General features: G+C 36.7%; 1 protein-coding gene across 1 annotated transcript in view; it reads left to right on the plus strand.

The window, feature by feature from the left end:
- The window catches only part of SHC3 (SHC adaptor protein 3), a 173,044-nt gene that overhangs the window by 34,541 nt on the left and 121,317 nt on the right, over positions 1–17,186 (plus strand). The window contains exon 2 of the mRNA XM_021009518.1: positions 6,998–7,068. Within this exon, the coding sequence (XP_020865177.1) occupies positions 6,998–7,068 (71 nt within the window). The remainder of the gene's footprint in view (positions 1–6,997; positions 7,069–17,186) is intronic.

The following is a 17,186-nucleotide window of genomic DNA, read 5'->3' on the forward strand; positions in this document are numbered from 1 at the left end:
ATGGTCTCTTGCACAACTACTCAACTCTCCCTTTGCAATATGAAAGCAGTGATAGACAATATGTAAATGAATCAGTGTAGCCGTATTCCAATAAAACTTTATTTGTGGACGTAGAAATTTGAATTTCATATAATTTTCTCATGTCACAAAATATTCTGTGCTTGATTTTTTCAACCATTTAAAAATGTAAAAAATCATTTTATCTTGTGGGTTGTACAAAAAGGCAGCAGATAGATTTGACCCAAAGGCTGTAATTTGCCAACCCCTGATATATGCCTATATTTTATAGGGTTTTTGTAAAAGCATAAATTCAATTTCTTATTATGCATTAACATAAATGTGTTGTACTTTTTCAATATATGATTTTATGCATCTATTGAGATAATCATGTGGTGTTGGATTTTAAAAAACGTGATTATATTGTTTTTCTAATGTACCATCTTTTCATTCTTATTCAAATTCAACTTGCATATAATTAATGATTTTTTTGATAAATTGCTATAGTATTTTGCCAGTGAATTGATATTTGCTAATTATATTATATTTACTAATTATATTGGTTTATGATTCTCTTTTGTTTTATTCTTCCTTGATTTAGATATTAAAACCACATTTTTCTTATAAAAGATATTTGGTCTATTGCTTTCTTTCTCAATTTGGTTCACTAGTCTTCTTTTCTCTCTATTTTATTAATATATATTTTAGGGAACATAACTTTTTTCTCTTGAGGATTGCTTTAGTTGTATCTTGTCTGGTATCTTGTCTTATCATTATAATTGTTTTTCACATAATTGTTATTTGGTTTTATGATGTATCTTTTCACCCACTCATTATTTAGGATTTCATTATTAAGTCTTTTAGGTTTATGTCTTTTTTTCTTTCCTGAGATATTATTTTTATTGCCATATAAGAAATACTAAACATACCCATCAAGCATGTTTGGTATTTCTGCTCTTTTGCATTTATTTGCAATTTTTGGTGTCTTAAAACATGATCAATTTTTGTAAAAGTACAATGTGGTCTTATTTAAATTGGTATTTTTTTGAGTTACTTTCCTCTTTTAATAAGTTAGTACCTTCTTCCTAAGATTTTGTTTAATCTACTTTGATGCAACCCTTTTCTCATAGGCTCTGTCCTCTTTTCTAATTTTTACCCCTTTTCCTAGTTCTGGAGTTTTACTTAACTTATTCATGTATTCTTCTTTTATTTAGCTATCTAATTCTTCTCTTTTTCTCTTCTCATTTAAACAGTTAATTCAGAATCCTTTGTCTTCTCCTCCCTCCAGCTTCTTTTATTTATTATTGTTCTGTACCATTTTCTAAGGATTTTTGTACCTCATTCTTTATATTAATTCCCTTCCTTTTTTGTTTATTTTGAACTTTTGTTCTTTCATTCATGTATATGTTACATATATGTATATGTATATATACATATATGCACTTATATTTTATATTATAGATAATATATACACATACACCCATATGCATAATATACATAATACATGTATATTATATATACCTATACACACACACACACACATTTATTTATTCCCTTTTAAATTTCTCTGTTCCTTGTGGAATGGAATTAAAACATCTAATATACCAAGTTTGAGTCCCCTTTTCTAACCAATTTATTTTATTGCATTTGTGCATCTTGCTACCTTATTCCTTTTTTTAACTGTACCTCCGTCTTAGAAGTATCAATTAATGAAGGCAGCAGTGAGGATAGAAATGTTGCATTTTGTTGGAAATTTCCATGGGTCTCAAATCATGCTCTCTGGTCTATTTCTATCCCCTACCCTTTCCATGATCATTCTCCTTCCCATTTGCCATGCAATATTCTTCTTGGATCCATATCCTCCATCATTTGTGGAGTAATTTCCTTTATCCTGAGGAAAAAAAAATTGTCCATAGATTAATAAAACTCTCTTAGAAGAAGTGGTCCAACTCTGCAACAACTTGCACCAGATTTGACCCATTCTAAGGTCTCTATTTCTTTTCAAACACATATCTTGTTCCCCAAGGGAGTGCTTTTTGGTGGGATCTCCCATAACCAAATTGGATTGACTTTCCTCTTTCATTCACATTTTAAAAATTCTTTTATTTTTTCATCTCTTCCTCTCTCCTGGAGCCCCCCCCCCTTTTTTTGCTGTGAGACTACAGGTGTTACCTACCATTCATTGTTCACCTATAGACTTGCTTAGGGTACATCATGTATTTTCCTTAACAAAAATCTCCTTTGCCTCACTTTCTGACTCCTACCCCATGAATGAGTGAATTAAAGCTTGACATTCTCCAGTGTTCATTCTTAAAGCTGTAACCTTATTGTTCTTCTTTAGCTTTACTAAAATATAGGTAAACTATACTCACAGTGTTCCCCTCATCTACTATTTTAGTAATCCTGTCAAAAAGGGAAATATAATCAGGTATGACCTGTTCTTGATGAAATCATGCTGGCTCTTTGTAATTTCTCCTTCCCTTTACAGATGATTGTGAATCCTTTCTTTAATGATTTATTCTAAATTTTTTTTTTTTAAGGAATCAGAGTCAAGGTCTCTGGCTTAGAGTTTCAGTCTGTTCCCTTCTCTTTTTTGAAAATCAAGGCAAAATTTGTTCTCTAACCTCGTGGCATGTATTCTGCTTTTTATGATCTTTCAAATTTCACTGACCATTAGTTCAGCAATAAAAATTATCAGTGCTTTTGGGTCCCAAAGATAGACTTCATCTGGCCAGTTGACTACGATTTATCAACAGCAGCTAGGTGTTCTCTTACTCTCACTTGCTTATGTGGGTGTCAACTCCCTGTTAGTTATTTTTGTTCAGTCATTCACAATGTAAAAGTCATTCTTTTGCAGAGAAAACAAACAAACAAAAAAAAAGAGTTAAGAATCTCTGCTTTACTCTTTTGTCAGTTATCATCCCATTTGCCTGAAGCAAATGTCTTACACCTTCTTTGGCCTTTCTTTTTGTTTCAACATAGCCAGATATGCCCCTTTTGTTGTCTTTAGCTTCCCTTACCAACCTTGACTAACTCAGAGCTTTAGCACTCCTGACACTTTTTATAGGACTGTGCCATGTTCCTATGTCTTCTTGTATCACCAGGCCTTTATTCCGTTTAAAAAAATCCATTTAAAAGTAATTTTAAATATCCTCTATATCTGAGATCCCCTTCTCTCTTTGATGAGCTCTTCCTGGAGCATCCATTTTGAGAACAGACCCAAACTATGCCTTACTCTCAAAACTTTGCCGTCATACCTCATCTGCTTTCTCCTCACACTCCTTCAGCCTTCTTCCATTTGTGAGTTTTTTTCTGCAGCCTCCATCTTGTAGAAGGGTCTAGACCAGCCACATTTCATTCTCCAGACCTTGCCGTGATACCCCCATGTGGATACATTTTCTCCTCCTTCACTTTAGCCTCCTTAAATGTGTTGTCTTCCCCCAACAGAAAGTAAACTTTGCCTTGTATTTGTATCCATAGCACTTAGCACAGTACCTGGTATATAATTAGCATTTAATAAATGTTCATTAATGTGACTTTAAATCAAATTTGGTGGTGAGTTCTTTGTTCATCCTCATTGGCCTTTTCAGATCAATCTCAGTTTTCCTCCTTACTGGAACTGTTTCCTTTTAAATCTTCAGAATTTATTTTTACATGTTTCCTATTCCTCCTGGCCTGACTTCCCCTAAAACATTTTTTATCTATATATTCCTACCTGTTTATCCTCTGAACCTTTTGAAATCTGCTTTCTCAAAATCTAGAGTGCATGTCAAACAATGCCTGGAATTTTTCTCCTCTACCACAGACTCTTAAGATGGAGTGATCTTTTCCCGACAAGCTTCCCATCATTCTTATCACAGAAACACTTTCTTTGTTAGTGAGAATCAAATCCTGGATAGAATTTCTCATTGTTGGTTACTCCACATTTTAAAGGATGGAATTAATACAAAGGCAAATAAAATAAGTTATGGAATAATTGAAGTTGCTCATCAATATTGTATAATGCCCCTCTTGTGCCGGGCTTGTGATTTGTTCTCCCAACTTCTTAACTATTTCCTCTTTCTATCCAGATGGTCTGTGGTATACTCCAGTGAAAAAAATCACTTGTGTTTCTTCTTCTTGGGCCTAAAACCAAATATTCTCTGTCATGCTTCCCTTCTCTGAATTTCCTCATATGAGTATACCTTCTCAATATTCCTATCCTTTTTCTTTTGAACAAAGTATGCCTGTCCAGAGCCATAGTTCAGTCACGTGTTTCAACTGATAATAAATTTTAATCTTTGATTTCCTTTTATTAATTTTTATTATAAAGGGGGCAAGTCAGGGCCATTTCTGTTGGTTAGGAGATTGCTGAGTTGGTTGAAATCTGTCCTATGGGATGTAGAAATTTACTTAAGACCTCAAACATTCCTCAGATAAGAAGTCAGAGGAAGTATCCCAATTGTTCTTGACTCTTTGGATATCTTAGTGACATGTAAATCTTCCCTCTAAATCAGCTCATTATGAATCCTCTAAATGTAGTTTAACCTATAACCTGACTTAGTTTACCTATAAAGTCTGTTTAGTTAGGTTTGTTTCCTTAGGGAGTGTATGAGATTATGATTCTGTTTGACTGAATTTTTCACCTTTTATGACATAAAAAAAAGTATGGAATTAGGAATCTACTTATTATAACCTTTATAGCCTAAAAGAATGTATAAGACTGTAATATGTAAAATAATTTCTTACTTCTTACTCTGACCTAATTTTCTCTATGAAAGCTTTTCAGAAACTCCCATCAGAGCTCAGGGTTATTTTTTTTCCTACCTCCTGAACCTGTACTTAAGCACAATAAAACCTAGGTTTTTAATCTCCTTCGTGGTAGATTTATTTTAGCAGCAGTAACTTGCCACATGAACTAAAAAAAGGATATTTCTCCCATAAAGCAACTCACTAATCTCAGAGAGACACATGAGGTCTAATTTATCTTCTTCTGTTAAGATTACTGGTTCTCGTTTGTTCTCTACACTTTGGGCTTTCGTGTATAGACATTTGAAGCCCTGAGTTTTTTCTACTTGCCTCATTCTTGGATCCTGGATCCTATGAGACAGATTCCTCAGCTGCTATTCTTCATCCTTCTTTATGGCTACTCTCTATAGTATCTAATTTAGGGGATATACATAAGCAGTTTTCTATCTCCCTCATCCTTTAAAGCCCATTTGATTTAGATTTGTAAGACACCTGGCAAATAAATTCTTATCAGTCTTTGTTTGACATGCTATGTCTCTGGTAGAAATGTAGCATTTTAGGTTGTGCTCTAGAAATCTAAATTCTATTGATTATATTAGCACAATACATATTAGTACAATCAGTCTCTGGGAGTAGGAAGGGAGAAACTGTAGGCATTATCTTGAAGGAAGACACAAGTTTCTCCTATGATGGGGTTGCCTACAGCAGAGGTGTCAAAGACACAGCCTGAGCTGTCTGCAGGCTGAGTGCTGCCTGAACCAGGTTAAAATATAATTGGGAAATATTTGACAAAATAAATAAAAACAAAATAAAACATATATAATATTACATTTTAAAACTAAAACACTGTGTATGCACAGGGATTCTTCGTATGGATTAGTGGCCCAAATTATATTTGAATTTGATAGTACTGGCCTATTGAACATAAAAGATTGGGGAAGGAGGGCTTTCATTGCTTATATTTACATTTATTCTAGTCCTCATTACTCTGATGTGAAATAAGACAGTGCCATCATGGTGGATTTAGATTTCAGGTGCCATTTTTTCCCCTATCAGTAAAAATTCCCATACTAAAACACTTCTCTCCTCATTTCCACCTTGCTACCTGAAAGGGTAATCAGTAAGGTTTGTCCCACTTATATTCCTTGGATATGGTGTGTCTGAAACTCTGCTGATCGTTTAGTTACCTAGATGTCCAAGAATAGAAAAAAATGGAAAAATGGCCTTTTATGTTCCAATCTACCCCATGTGTCCTCCTCCACTCCTTATCTTATCTTGCATCCTTGTGCCACCTTTCTGTGACCATCCTCTTACTGTCAAAAGATCTGCAAATAAAAGAGGGAACTCGGTAATAAATGTAAAGACTTTGGCAGGAATCCTTACAAAAGCAGAAGAGAAGGATAGGTACAAGTGAAGCCAAAGGGTAAACACTCTTCAATCAGTTTTTTAAAAAGCTGGGATGGGAGATTAGAGGTTGAGGGCAAGCATGTGCACCAGGCTAGCCATTTTCATTAGATGAACATAGTGAAGAGGGTAATGTTTTGTGTTATAGGTCAGTATAGGAAATAGGATTTATGTCTCTCATGAAGATGAAAACACAGATGATCATGGGTATGTGGTTTGGACTTCTGAGGTTCATTAGGTTAAGATTCCTTGCTTGGGGATGTGGCTATTTTCTAACCCTCCCTCCTCATCTCTGCCTCCTGACTTTCTTCAAGTCCCAGCTAAAATCCCACTTCTACAATAAGTCTTTCTTGACTTCCCTTAATGCTGGTACCTTCACCCTGCTGATTATCTTCAAGTTATCGTATATAAATCCTGTTTGTACATAGTTGTTTCCATCTAGTCTCCCTCATTTGAACATGAGCTCTTTGAAAGTTGAGACTGTCTTTTAGTTTTCTTTGTATGCCCAGAACTTAGCACAATGCCTGACATAGAGCAGGTATTTAATACATGTTTATTAACTGACTGAAGCTGAGAGAGATTAGGCAAGTTGCTGAGAATCACAACTCTCATAAGTGTCTGAGACAATATTAGTCCTATATCCCTAAACAGGGCCAGGAAGAGTCAGACATGACTGACATTGCTTCAACAACAATTGAAAAAATATTAAAAAAAATAAATGTTATAAGCTTTATAAGGAAAATATGTCATTAAATCATATTTAAGAAATGTATGTAATCACTTAAATTGCTATGATTTTATTCAGTCATTTTTCTTCTTTAAAAAATTTCAGTGCTTGCCATTTACATTTTATTTTTTCCTTCTTCAGTATTTGGGCTGCTTAGAAGTTTTACGCTCAATGAGGTCTCTTGACTTTAGTACAAGAACTCAGATTACAAGGTAAGACTTCTTAAAAATTGCCTTCTTTTGTTTGTTTTTTGGAACATAATTATTTTTGTGCCTAGAAATTTCCAATACTGCTCAGTGGATCATTGCCATATGATCTATAATATTATAGAAGACACTGAAGGTATTACTGTGGCACTACCATTTACATTTATACATGCATATTTCAGTTAGTGAAAAAGAAAGCAAACTGTTCATTTTCAATTTTTTCCTTTTTTTTTCTTTCTCTCCCATTATTTTATTCCACTCATTTTTTTAGGAGGACAGCACTCCAGGTAATAAAGTTTAAACATTTTCAGTTTACAAATCAGGGCTGAGTATATGTAAGGAAAAGTAGAGAGAAGACAATAAATACATGATTACAATTTCCCAACACACACACACACACACACACACACACACACACACACACACACATCTCTTTGTAATGAGTACTCCCTCCGTCAGTGCAGATCACCAGCCATCCATGTTCTTTGGTACTTTACAGTTCTTATCAATGTCTTTTCTTGGGTTTTCATAGAGGATTTAGCCAGCCTTCCTCTAGGTCTTTTCTAACATCATGTATGGTCAGTAAAACATAAAGGACAGTAAATAGAATTTTTGTTGGGAATAGTTAATTTTTCAAGTAACCTAACTCTACAAATAGCAAAAAATTGTTCGTTTAAAATATTGTTTCTCAAATTTTATACGGTAAATTTCCCCAAGAAAGGGGGCTGTTTATTCAGCATTTTGCAATCCTGAAAAGTCAAATGATATCATGTATCTGTATGAATAATGGCATAGAAAGCTGATAAACTAAAAAGAATGAAGCTAGGAAAAGGTCTGTGATATTTCCATTTTGATGGATAAAGATCTAAATGAATTTTTTTCCTCCTTTGTTTAAATGTATCTGGAGATGTAAGTTATAGGGAAACATGGCTCTCATTGTTTACACTCTATTGCAAGAATCCACTTTTGACATTTGTATTGTCCAAGGGAGCATATTCTGTTGATATCCATGGCTAAAGAATGATAAATATGGATTTAAAGCTTTTAAGAAGAGCATAGGATTGAATATATACACTGAATTATCTGTGTAATTTCTAGAGTTTCTAAAAAAGATTATATTATTTCAAATATCTTTACAAAAATCTCTTGATGTATAGCTTTTCAGATTGCCCACAGATAGACTTAAAATGGACAGAATTGCTGCTATATTATAGAACAAAATACGTGAAGAAACTGCACATAGCTAGTAAGTGATAGAGGTAGGATTTGAATCCAAGTATGTCTGAATTCAAGACCAGCAAAACAAGAAGACAATGCTTTAAAATTTGCAAAGCAGATACTTTCATTCAATGCAAAATCCTTTCAACCTCTCAGCAGCTTTGTGAGATAGGTACTTTTCGGGGGTCTTAATTTATGATGTCATTAGTGTAGAGAACTCTCAGTGAGGAAATTCCTTGTACCAATACAGATAGTCAATGTATAGTCTTAATGAGTTGCTTGGGGGCAATGAAGGGTTGAGCGATTTGTTGAGGGGCACATGACCAGTATGTATTAGAGAAGGGACTTGAACCCAGATTGTCTTTACTACCTTCTATGCCACACTGTTTCTCATGAGATAGTTACTGCAGGTATTATTAGCCCCATTTTACTGGCAAAACTTGAGGCTCAGAAAGGTTAAGTGATAGGCTTACAGCCTTACTACTAGCTATATCAGATGAGAGATTTGAATCCACATCTTTTATTACAATGTCTTTTAAAAAAGAGTCACTAAGATCTCTTTGGTTTTAGTGAGATATTTGCTTTTAAAAAAATGAATGTATGTCTAAAGTTTCTTGTTGCTTTGCATTGATTATGAAGTGTATTTCTTATGTTGGCTATTTCTAGAAATCATTTATAGGGAATAATTTGGCAAAGAGAATGTCTTATACAAAGAACAGGTGGGAAGATGGTAGTGTGTAAGGTTGTAAAGCATCTCAGATCCTCCCCCCACCACCAATACTGATGTACACATTGTCAGAGCTAGCTCAGTGTTTAGGATGCTCTGAAGGAAAGTGTGGGAAAGAAGAGGCATTAGACTGCCTACCAAACTGACGGTCTACAGAGCCCTTTTGCTAACGTCATTGTTGTATGCCTGTGAAACCTGGACAGTACACCACTGCCATGCCAGGAAGTAGAATTATTTCCCTTACAGATGTGCCACTCTTCTAAAAGATAGAGAGGATCATGACTAGACTCTTCCACTCCACTCAGCAATCCACAGAGGGATTCTCAGAGTCCTACAAAGATCCTGGAATGGAAAAGTTGGGATTGGTAAAGAATGAAATGCAGAATGGTGTACAGGGGGCCCCTGGAGGCTTCAGGACAGTTCTTGAACTCCCTTACTGAGTTCTGATGTACCCAAAGCCAGTCCATGTGGAGCCTTCCATGCAGGAAATCAACTTTGGTGCATTTTAGGTGGGTCTGGTGCTATATTCCCAGTCTAAACCAAATAGCAGCCATCATGTTTAGCTGTCTGAGCCTAGCTGTGAGAGCAGTCTTGGGGCAACCTAGGTGGTCCAACCTTGCGCTCCCAGCTTGAGCAAAACAGAGTCTGAATCTCAATTGTGTTGAAACCCAGTCATAGCATAACAGAGACCAATCTCTAGTAGTTTCAGGCTGAGTCCAGCATGGCCCCAGGAGCCCCAACTGGTTGGTTGTTGTCCGTTGCTCCCGAAGAGGACCAAAATGACATCACTGTGTTGGAGTCAAGGTACAGTGTGTCTGACTGTGGCCAATTAAACCAATATGAGCTTGGAAGGCTCTACCACAGGTTGGGAACAAATAGTCCATTTGAACACTTGGAGTGGAGATATCTCTAAATTTGCACATTTCATTTCTTTTGAGTTATTGTAATTCTGTTTCACTCATAGAGCATAGCATCTCCTTTGATTCAGGAATGCCATACTGAGTGGTTCTTTGCCAGCATCTCCCATGTCACACAATTGATTTCAAAGTTCTTTAGACAGACCTTAAGAGTGTCCTTGTAGCACTTCTGACTACCACGTGAGCTCCTGCCTTGTGTTTGTTCTCCATAAAATAGTCTTTTAGGCAAACAACATGTCATTTAAACAACATGGTTAGCCCATCGTAGTCAAGCTCTCTGCAGTGCAGTTTAAATGCGTGGCAGTTTATCTTGAAAAAGGACCTCAGTGTTCAGTACTTTATATTATCAGATGGTCTTTGGACTTTCTAAGACAATTCAAAGGGAAATAATTCCATTTCCTGGCATGGCAGTGGTGTACTGTCCAGGTTTCACAGGCATACAACAATGACGTTAGCAAAAGGGCTCTGTAGACCATCAGTTTGGTAGGCAGTCTAATGCCTCTTCTTTCCCACACTTTCCTTCAGAGCATCCTAAACACTGAGTTAGCTCTGACAATGTGTGCATCGACTTCATCTATGTGTATATCCCTGGGAAGTATACTGCCAAGGTAAGCAAACTTATCCACAGTATACAAAACTTGTGTATTTGTTGTAACTAATGGTTCCACATATGGATAGTGTGGTGCTGGCTGGAGAATCTGAATTTTCTTGGTGTTAATTTTAGGCCAAAATTAACACAAGTAGCAGAGAATCAATTCACACTTTGTTGCATATCAGTCTCAGAGGCCGCATTGATTGTACAATCATTTGTGAATAAAAAGTCACGCACCAACTCTCCTTCTACTTTAGTCTTGGCTTGTAACTTTTTTCAAGTTAAATAGTTTACCATCAGTGTGGTAGCTGACTTTGCTACCATTTTTGTCTTCAGTGAAGACATCTCATACTAAAAAGCATCAGAGCAAGCACACAGCCCTGCTTCAGTTGGTGACTGGGAAAGCATGAGAACTTTATCCATTATCCAGAACTCATGCAAGCATGCCATTGTGGAAGTGGCATATGATACTGATGAACTTCTCCAGGCAATCAAATTTTGCCATGATCTTCCACAAGCCTTCATGACTGAAAGTATCAAAGGCCTTGGTCAGATCAATAAATGTTGTGTATGGACCTCTGTTGTGCTCCTGGCATTTCTTCTGCAGTTGTCAGGTAGCAAATACCATATTGACCATATCTCAGTCCTTTCTGAAGCCACACTGGCTCTCAGGTAGATGACCATCTTCCAGGTGAAGGATCAGATATTAAGGAAGAGTCTGGCAAGAATCTTGCCAGCAATGACTAAGAGAGAGATTCCTCCCTGTGGTTGTCACAGGACAATCCATTTCCTTTACCTTTATATAGATGGACAATAAATAAATCCTTGGATTTATAAGGACAAATAAAATCCTTGAACTCCTGGGGCATAAACTACTTTTGCCATATAACCTGAAAAATTTCAGTCAGCTTTTGTATGAGTAATGAACCTTTTGCCTTTTAAATCTCTGCTGAGATGGAAGCAGCACCGGGCACTTTGCCATGTGAGAGGAGCCTAATGGCATTTGAAACCTCTTCTTTAGCAGGAAATTCAGCTAGAGGGGTATTGACTTCAACCTGAGGTATATCGTCAATGGCTTCAGCATTGGTTGATTGATGATGGTCTGTTGATAACATTATGAAAGTATTTAGCACATTTCTCCAGGATCATGTGCTTGAGATGCACCAAAGGTCTTTGATCTATAAATAGCCTTCAGAGCATCATAAAAGTGCTTTTGGTTGTTACTATCAGTGTAAAACTGAATTTCATCTGTATTCTTACTGAGCCAAGAATCTTGCATCTCTCTGAGCTTTGTTTGTACTTTATTTTTGATGGAGTTCTTAGAGATGGATGTACTATCCTTCTGGTAAACCCTGTGAAATTCTTGTTTGTCGTTCAGCAACTTCTGAATTTTCCCATCATTTTCATCAGACCAGTCTTTATGTTTGCAAGTATTCTGACCCAGATGAGTAAATACAGTTGTATACACCAAGTCTCTGAAAGCTGCCCATTCCTTTTCTGCTCCACTGTTGGCAAATGTATATTGGATCAGCTTTCCCTCTAAATTAGCAACAAACTGTTCCTGCTTGGAGAAGTACTCTAATTTGTTTACATTGTCTTCTGGTAGTTTTATTGCATTTGGGTCATTGCTTTTGTTGAATGAGAATATTTAGTTTGGACGGGATAAGTCTATGATCAGTCCAGCACTCTGTGCCACATATTGCCTTCATCACTCTCACATCCAGATTGTCTCTTCTCTTTAAAATGACATAGTCTGTGAAATGCCAGTGTTTGTTACTAGGGTACATTCACAAAGTTTTATTGCATTAAGGTAAACAGAAGACAGTTTTGGTGGTGCACAATTCTTCAGTAGTAAGTGATCATTGTTGTTGCTTTTTGTGACTCCATTTCTCCTAAGGTCTCTCTGCCATGTCTGGTAGTCTGTGCCTATTCTTGCATTAAAGTCACCCAGAATTATAAGCTTGTCCTCTTTCAGCATATTGATGATGAGGGTCTCTAAGTCTTCATAAAAGTTTTTTTCAACTCATCAGGGTTCATCATGGTGGGAGCAAACACACTAATGATGGTGATGTGTCATTTTCCTGCAAGTGATAATCACATTGTCATGATTCTGTCATTCACTCCTTTTGGTAGGCACTCCTTTGGTAGGCTTGTTGACTAGGTAAGTTTTGATTACAAAACCTGGGCCAGCTTCATGGCACTCTTCTTCTCTATGGCTACTTCAGAAAACCATATATTCAGCTCTGACTTCGGTAAGCTAGCCTTCATTTGCCAGCCTTGTTTCACTCAGGGCTGCTATTTGGATGTGATATGCCTCCTGAGTTGTCTTGCAACAAGAACTATTCATCTTTCTGGTCTACTGGTTTCATGTGGTCTGTAAGTGTGCACACATTCCATGTACCGGTGGTGAGTGGAATCATCTTTGCAGAAGTTTTTGTATATTTTTTTTGTTTCAACTGCAGGGTGGAATCTCAACCTGCTGTGGTAAGCAGGCCAGGGTTGGATAAAGCAATTTTTAGGACACCATTTCTAGCCCCTTCTTCATATCAGGAGGTGAGCAGTGTGGTCCTTAAAAGGCTGCTCAGTCACCTAGGGAATTGCCAAATCTGACTACTGCTTCCAATGAGAAGAAAGCCCTATGGCTTGGGCTGCCTTTGTGCACGATACAGCTACCAGTATATCTGCACCTGCTGCTTCATCACTTGCTTGTCACCACAGGACTTTGGTGTTAAAATGCTAAAATGGTAAGGGTGATGTCTTTTGATTCACTTATAAATTGGATTTAAGTGAGGCAGAGTTGCTGGAATTTGTCGATCTCACTCTCTCTTCCAGAGTCATCAAAATCTAGTGGCAAGACAAAGTCAAAATAACTGGTGATAGTTCAGGATGTGGTGGATGACCCTGACATCTTTGATGTCTAACCAAGCTGTAAGCACTCCACAGAACCTGCTTTTAGCTGCTTCTATGGCTGTTGGAACAAATTGTTCTCATCCGCCCATTTCACTGGGGGAAGTCTTCACATTCTTGGGGTACACATCCCCCATCCATAGCCGCATCTGACTGAAGGATTTGAGACATTGTTTAGCCCACCTGCCAAAATGGTTTACTGGGCTGTGGCCACTATGCATGCTACAGCTTCTTGGAACCACAGGTGAGAGTTGGGTGACTCAGGTGGACATTAAAGGTGGGAAGCAGCCCTGAAAAGGGCTGAGATCAGTGCTCACACCAGAGGAACTAGTCTTCCCTGAACACACCCTAAACACTCTCTACTACAACTAAACTATAGGAGAAGGACTCTAGGCAAAATCTATCCCCAGCAATCTCTATATCCTGTAGGAGGGGCCCAGTACAGAAGTAGCCCCTAAGCCCAGAAGTAAGAAGAAAGGAACCTAGAAAGAACATATAGGAGGAAGCTGTCCTGGAGCCCTATGACAAGGAGAAGCCTCCAGGCAGAGTCCAACATTTGGAACAGCCCTGATTGCCCTGAAGAAGGGGCCAAGTTTTGGCTATAACATTTAGGACAATACATAAAGCCAGTCCATGCCACTATGAAGTTAAAAATGGAGCTTGATCCAAGAACAGGACCCCCATCCTAGATACTGAGGCTTCTGAGAGGAGCAAACCAATGAATGAGTAAACACTAAGTATTATACTATTTCACATGTTGATTTCATCAGGCTGAAAGATGTTCGGGGGCTAAATGTGGAGAAAGAGATTGACCCTATTTGAAGTCCAAATAAAGCCTCATGAAAATGTGTAATTAAAAGGATTATAAGAGCTCCTAGGAGAAATGCAACAAGATCTGCAAAATGGAATAGCTAGGAAAGAATGACAAGAATTGGTGTCTTAGATCATAGGTAGAAAACCTCAGGCAAGAGCTGAATTTCCTGAAAATTAGAAATGAGTCAGATAGGAAAAAAAATGACACTATAAGACAACAAGAAATATTAACATAAAAATTTTAAAAGGAAAAATCAGAAAAAAAATCCCTGAATGGAGAGAGGGGGCTCCTTTCAGAGCCTCCATTTTTTTTTTTTGTTTACTCATTCTTGGTCTCAGTCCACTTTGAGATACTCCTTCACTCCTACGGGATGAGACTCCACTTAGATCCTGCTTTTCACCTCAGGGTTCAAATCCCAGATTCATTCTCCTCTAGGAATCAGGATTAAAATGAGGTTCTGCTCCTTGCTTGAAGATAAGTCACAGATCTATCCTCCTCTGTGACTGAAATCAGTATTCACTGATAACTACTTAGGCCCAGCTTTCCTCCAGAGATTTTTATCAAGTTAGAGCTATCACAAGGTCTTCTGGAGGGACACAGATCAGACCCATTATACTATATAGGCCCTCCTTCTTGCCTAGGAGAGAGGTGAACTTAAAATTATCCCCTTCTCTAAGGGCCAGGAGCAGACCTACTCACCCTCAAGTTCCCACTTCTTGCCCTGAAGTGATCACAGACCTCCTACCCTGCAGTGATTGAGATAGGAATAATGACAGCCTGACTTTCTTCTGGGGGACTGGGATTGGATATACAAGCCCCCAAGTCACCACTTCTCAATTGGGTGGTCCTCAGCCATAATGAGAGCCTTTTCTTCTTCCTGGAGGCCTGTGTGATTGGTGGTGTCCTTAACAGTAATAGAGAAGTTTGTAAGGAGGGTTTTGGAGAAAGGTAATGAATTCAGTTTTGGACATCTTGAGTTTAAGATGTCTATTGGTGGTATAGTTTGATATGTCTAATCTCAGTTGGAGTTGCAAGATTGGAGGTCATTGGAGAGATTAGGGCTTTATAAGTAGATTTGAGAATCATCAGTATAGACATAATTCAGTCTATAGAGCCTGATGAAATCAACATGTGAAATAGTATAAAGGGAGAAAAGAAAAAGGCCAAGGACAGAGTCTTGTGGTACACCCATGTATTTAATTAACAAAACAGAGAAAGAGCAGATCAATGAATTTGGTATGTAATATAAAAAAAAAGGAAAAAAGAAAATGAACAATTAAGAACCCTAAGTAGAAATCCTGAATATAAAAAAAGAGCTCAACAAAACTGAAAGCAAAAACACATTGAAATGATAAATAGGGGCAGCTAGGTGGCCCATTGGATAGAGCACTGGCCCTGGGATCAGGAGGAGCTTAGTTCAAATCCAGCCTCAGACATTTGACACTTACTAACTGTGTGACCCTGGGGAAGTCACTTAACCCTGATTGCCTTGTGAAAAACAACAACAACAACAAAAGAAATAATAAATGAAACTAGGAATTAGTTTTTTTGAAAACAAAACAATAGATGAACCATTAGATTAATTTGACTGAAAAGAAGAAAGTAGAATGCCAAATTACCAGCATCAAAATGAAAAAAAGAAAAATTAAAACAAAAGAAGAAATAAAGAATATTATTAGTAATTATTAGAAATAAAAAACATTGTTATTAATCTTTGGTACATTTTTCATTCTTCAATTATATGACAATAAAACCAATTTAAGTGAAATGCATGAATAATTGCAAGAAGTAAAATATTCAGATTAGCAGAACAAGAAATACCCATTACATTGTTTAAAAGGAATATAAAAAAGGAATATAACAAATATTAGAGTGGCTATGGGAAAAAAGACACATTGATGCACTTTTGGGGGAAATTGTAGATTGCTCCAGTCACTATGGAAAGCAATTTGTAACTATGCCCAAAGAAGTACCAGCCTGTACATAACCTTTGACCTATTGCTAAGCTTGTATCCTAGAAAGATCAAAGAAGGAGAACACACACACACATACACACAATATTTTATATCAGCTCTTTTCATAATGGCAAAGAACTAGAAAACAAAAGGGAATCAATTCGGAAAGACAGAAAAATTATGGTATGTTAATGTAATAGAATATTATTTTGCTGTAAAAAAATGAAGAGACAGTTCCAGAGAAGTGCTGGGAAAATTTATATGGGGGTGTTGCTGAGATGAATGAGGAGAATTTATACTATAACATCAATGTTGTAATAAATGAGCAAATCAGAAGAACTTAAAACTCACTTAATGCAGTAATCATCCCTGATTCCAGAATATCAATGAGAAAGAATGGTACTTACCTCACAAGAAAGGTGATGGACCGATAAGAAGGATGAGACATTTATTTTTGAATGTGGTTAATGTGGGAATTTGTTTTGCTTGATTATGCTTATTTGTTATAAGAATTTTGTATTTCTTTTCTTTTCCCCCCCACCAGTATATGTGTGTGAGGGAGGCAGGGGGGAAGCAAGTGCTTTATAATAAAAAAAAAAACTTTAGAATTAAAGAAATGATTCAGTAAATCTTCTCATAAATCAAACAGCTTATCATCTTCTGCTTACTTAGGTATATGATTTTGGGTTTTGTGAGTCAATTTCGCTTAAAACACGATATTGTTAAAATTTGTGTTTTCCTAGCTATTGTAGGCAGATTTGCAAATTGTACCCTATAATAAGAGTTTAGATTTATGTTGGGTTTTTTAATATAATCTCTAGGTAGAAATGACCATTTAAGGAATAATTTACTTAAATGACATGAAATTTGTGTCATATTATATATTTAGTTACAATGGCGGATGTTAAAAAGTATAAATTGCTAAGCAGTATTAATAGATGTAGCTAGTTTCTTTTGTAAAGTGAATTTTATTGATCTTTTCTTTTTTATATAT

Source organism: Phascolarctos cinereus, unplaced genomic scaffold (genome assembly GCF_003287225.1).
Source record: "Phascolarctos cinereus isolate Bilbo 61053 unplaced genomic scaffold, phaCin_HiC Scaffold_4;HRSCAF=312, whole genome shotgun sequence".
NCBI classification, from domain to species: Eukaryota; Metazoa; Chordata; class Mammalia; order Diprotodontia; family Phascolarctidae; genus Phascolarctos; species Phascolarctos cinereus.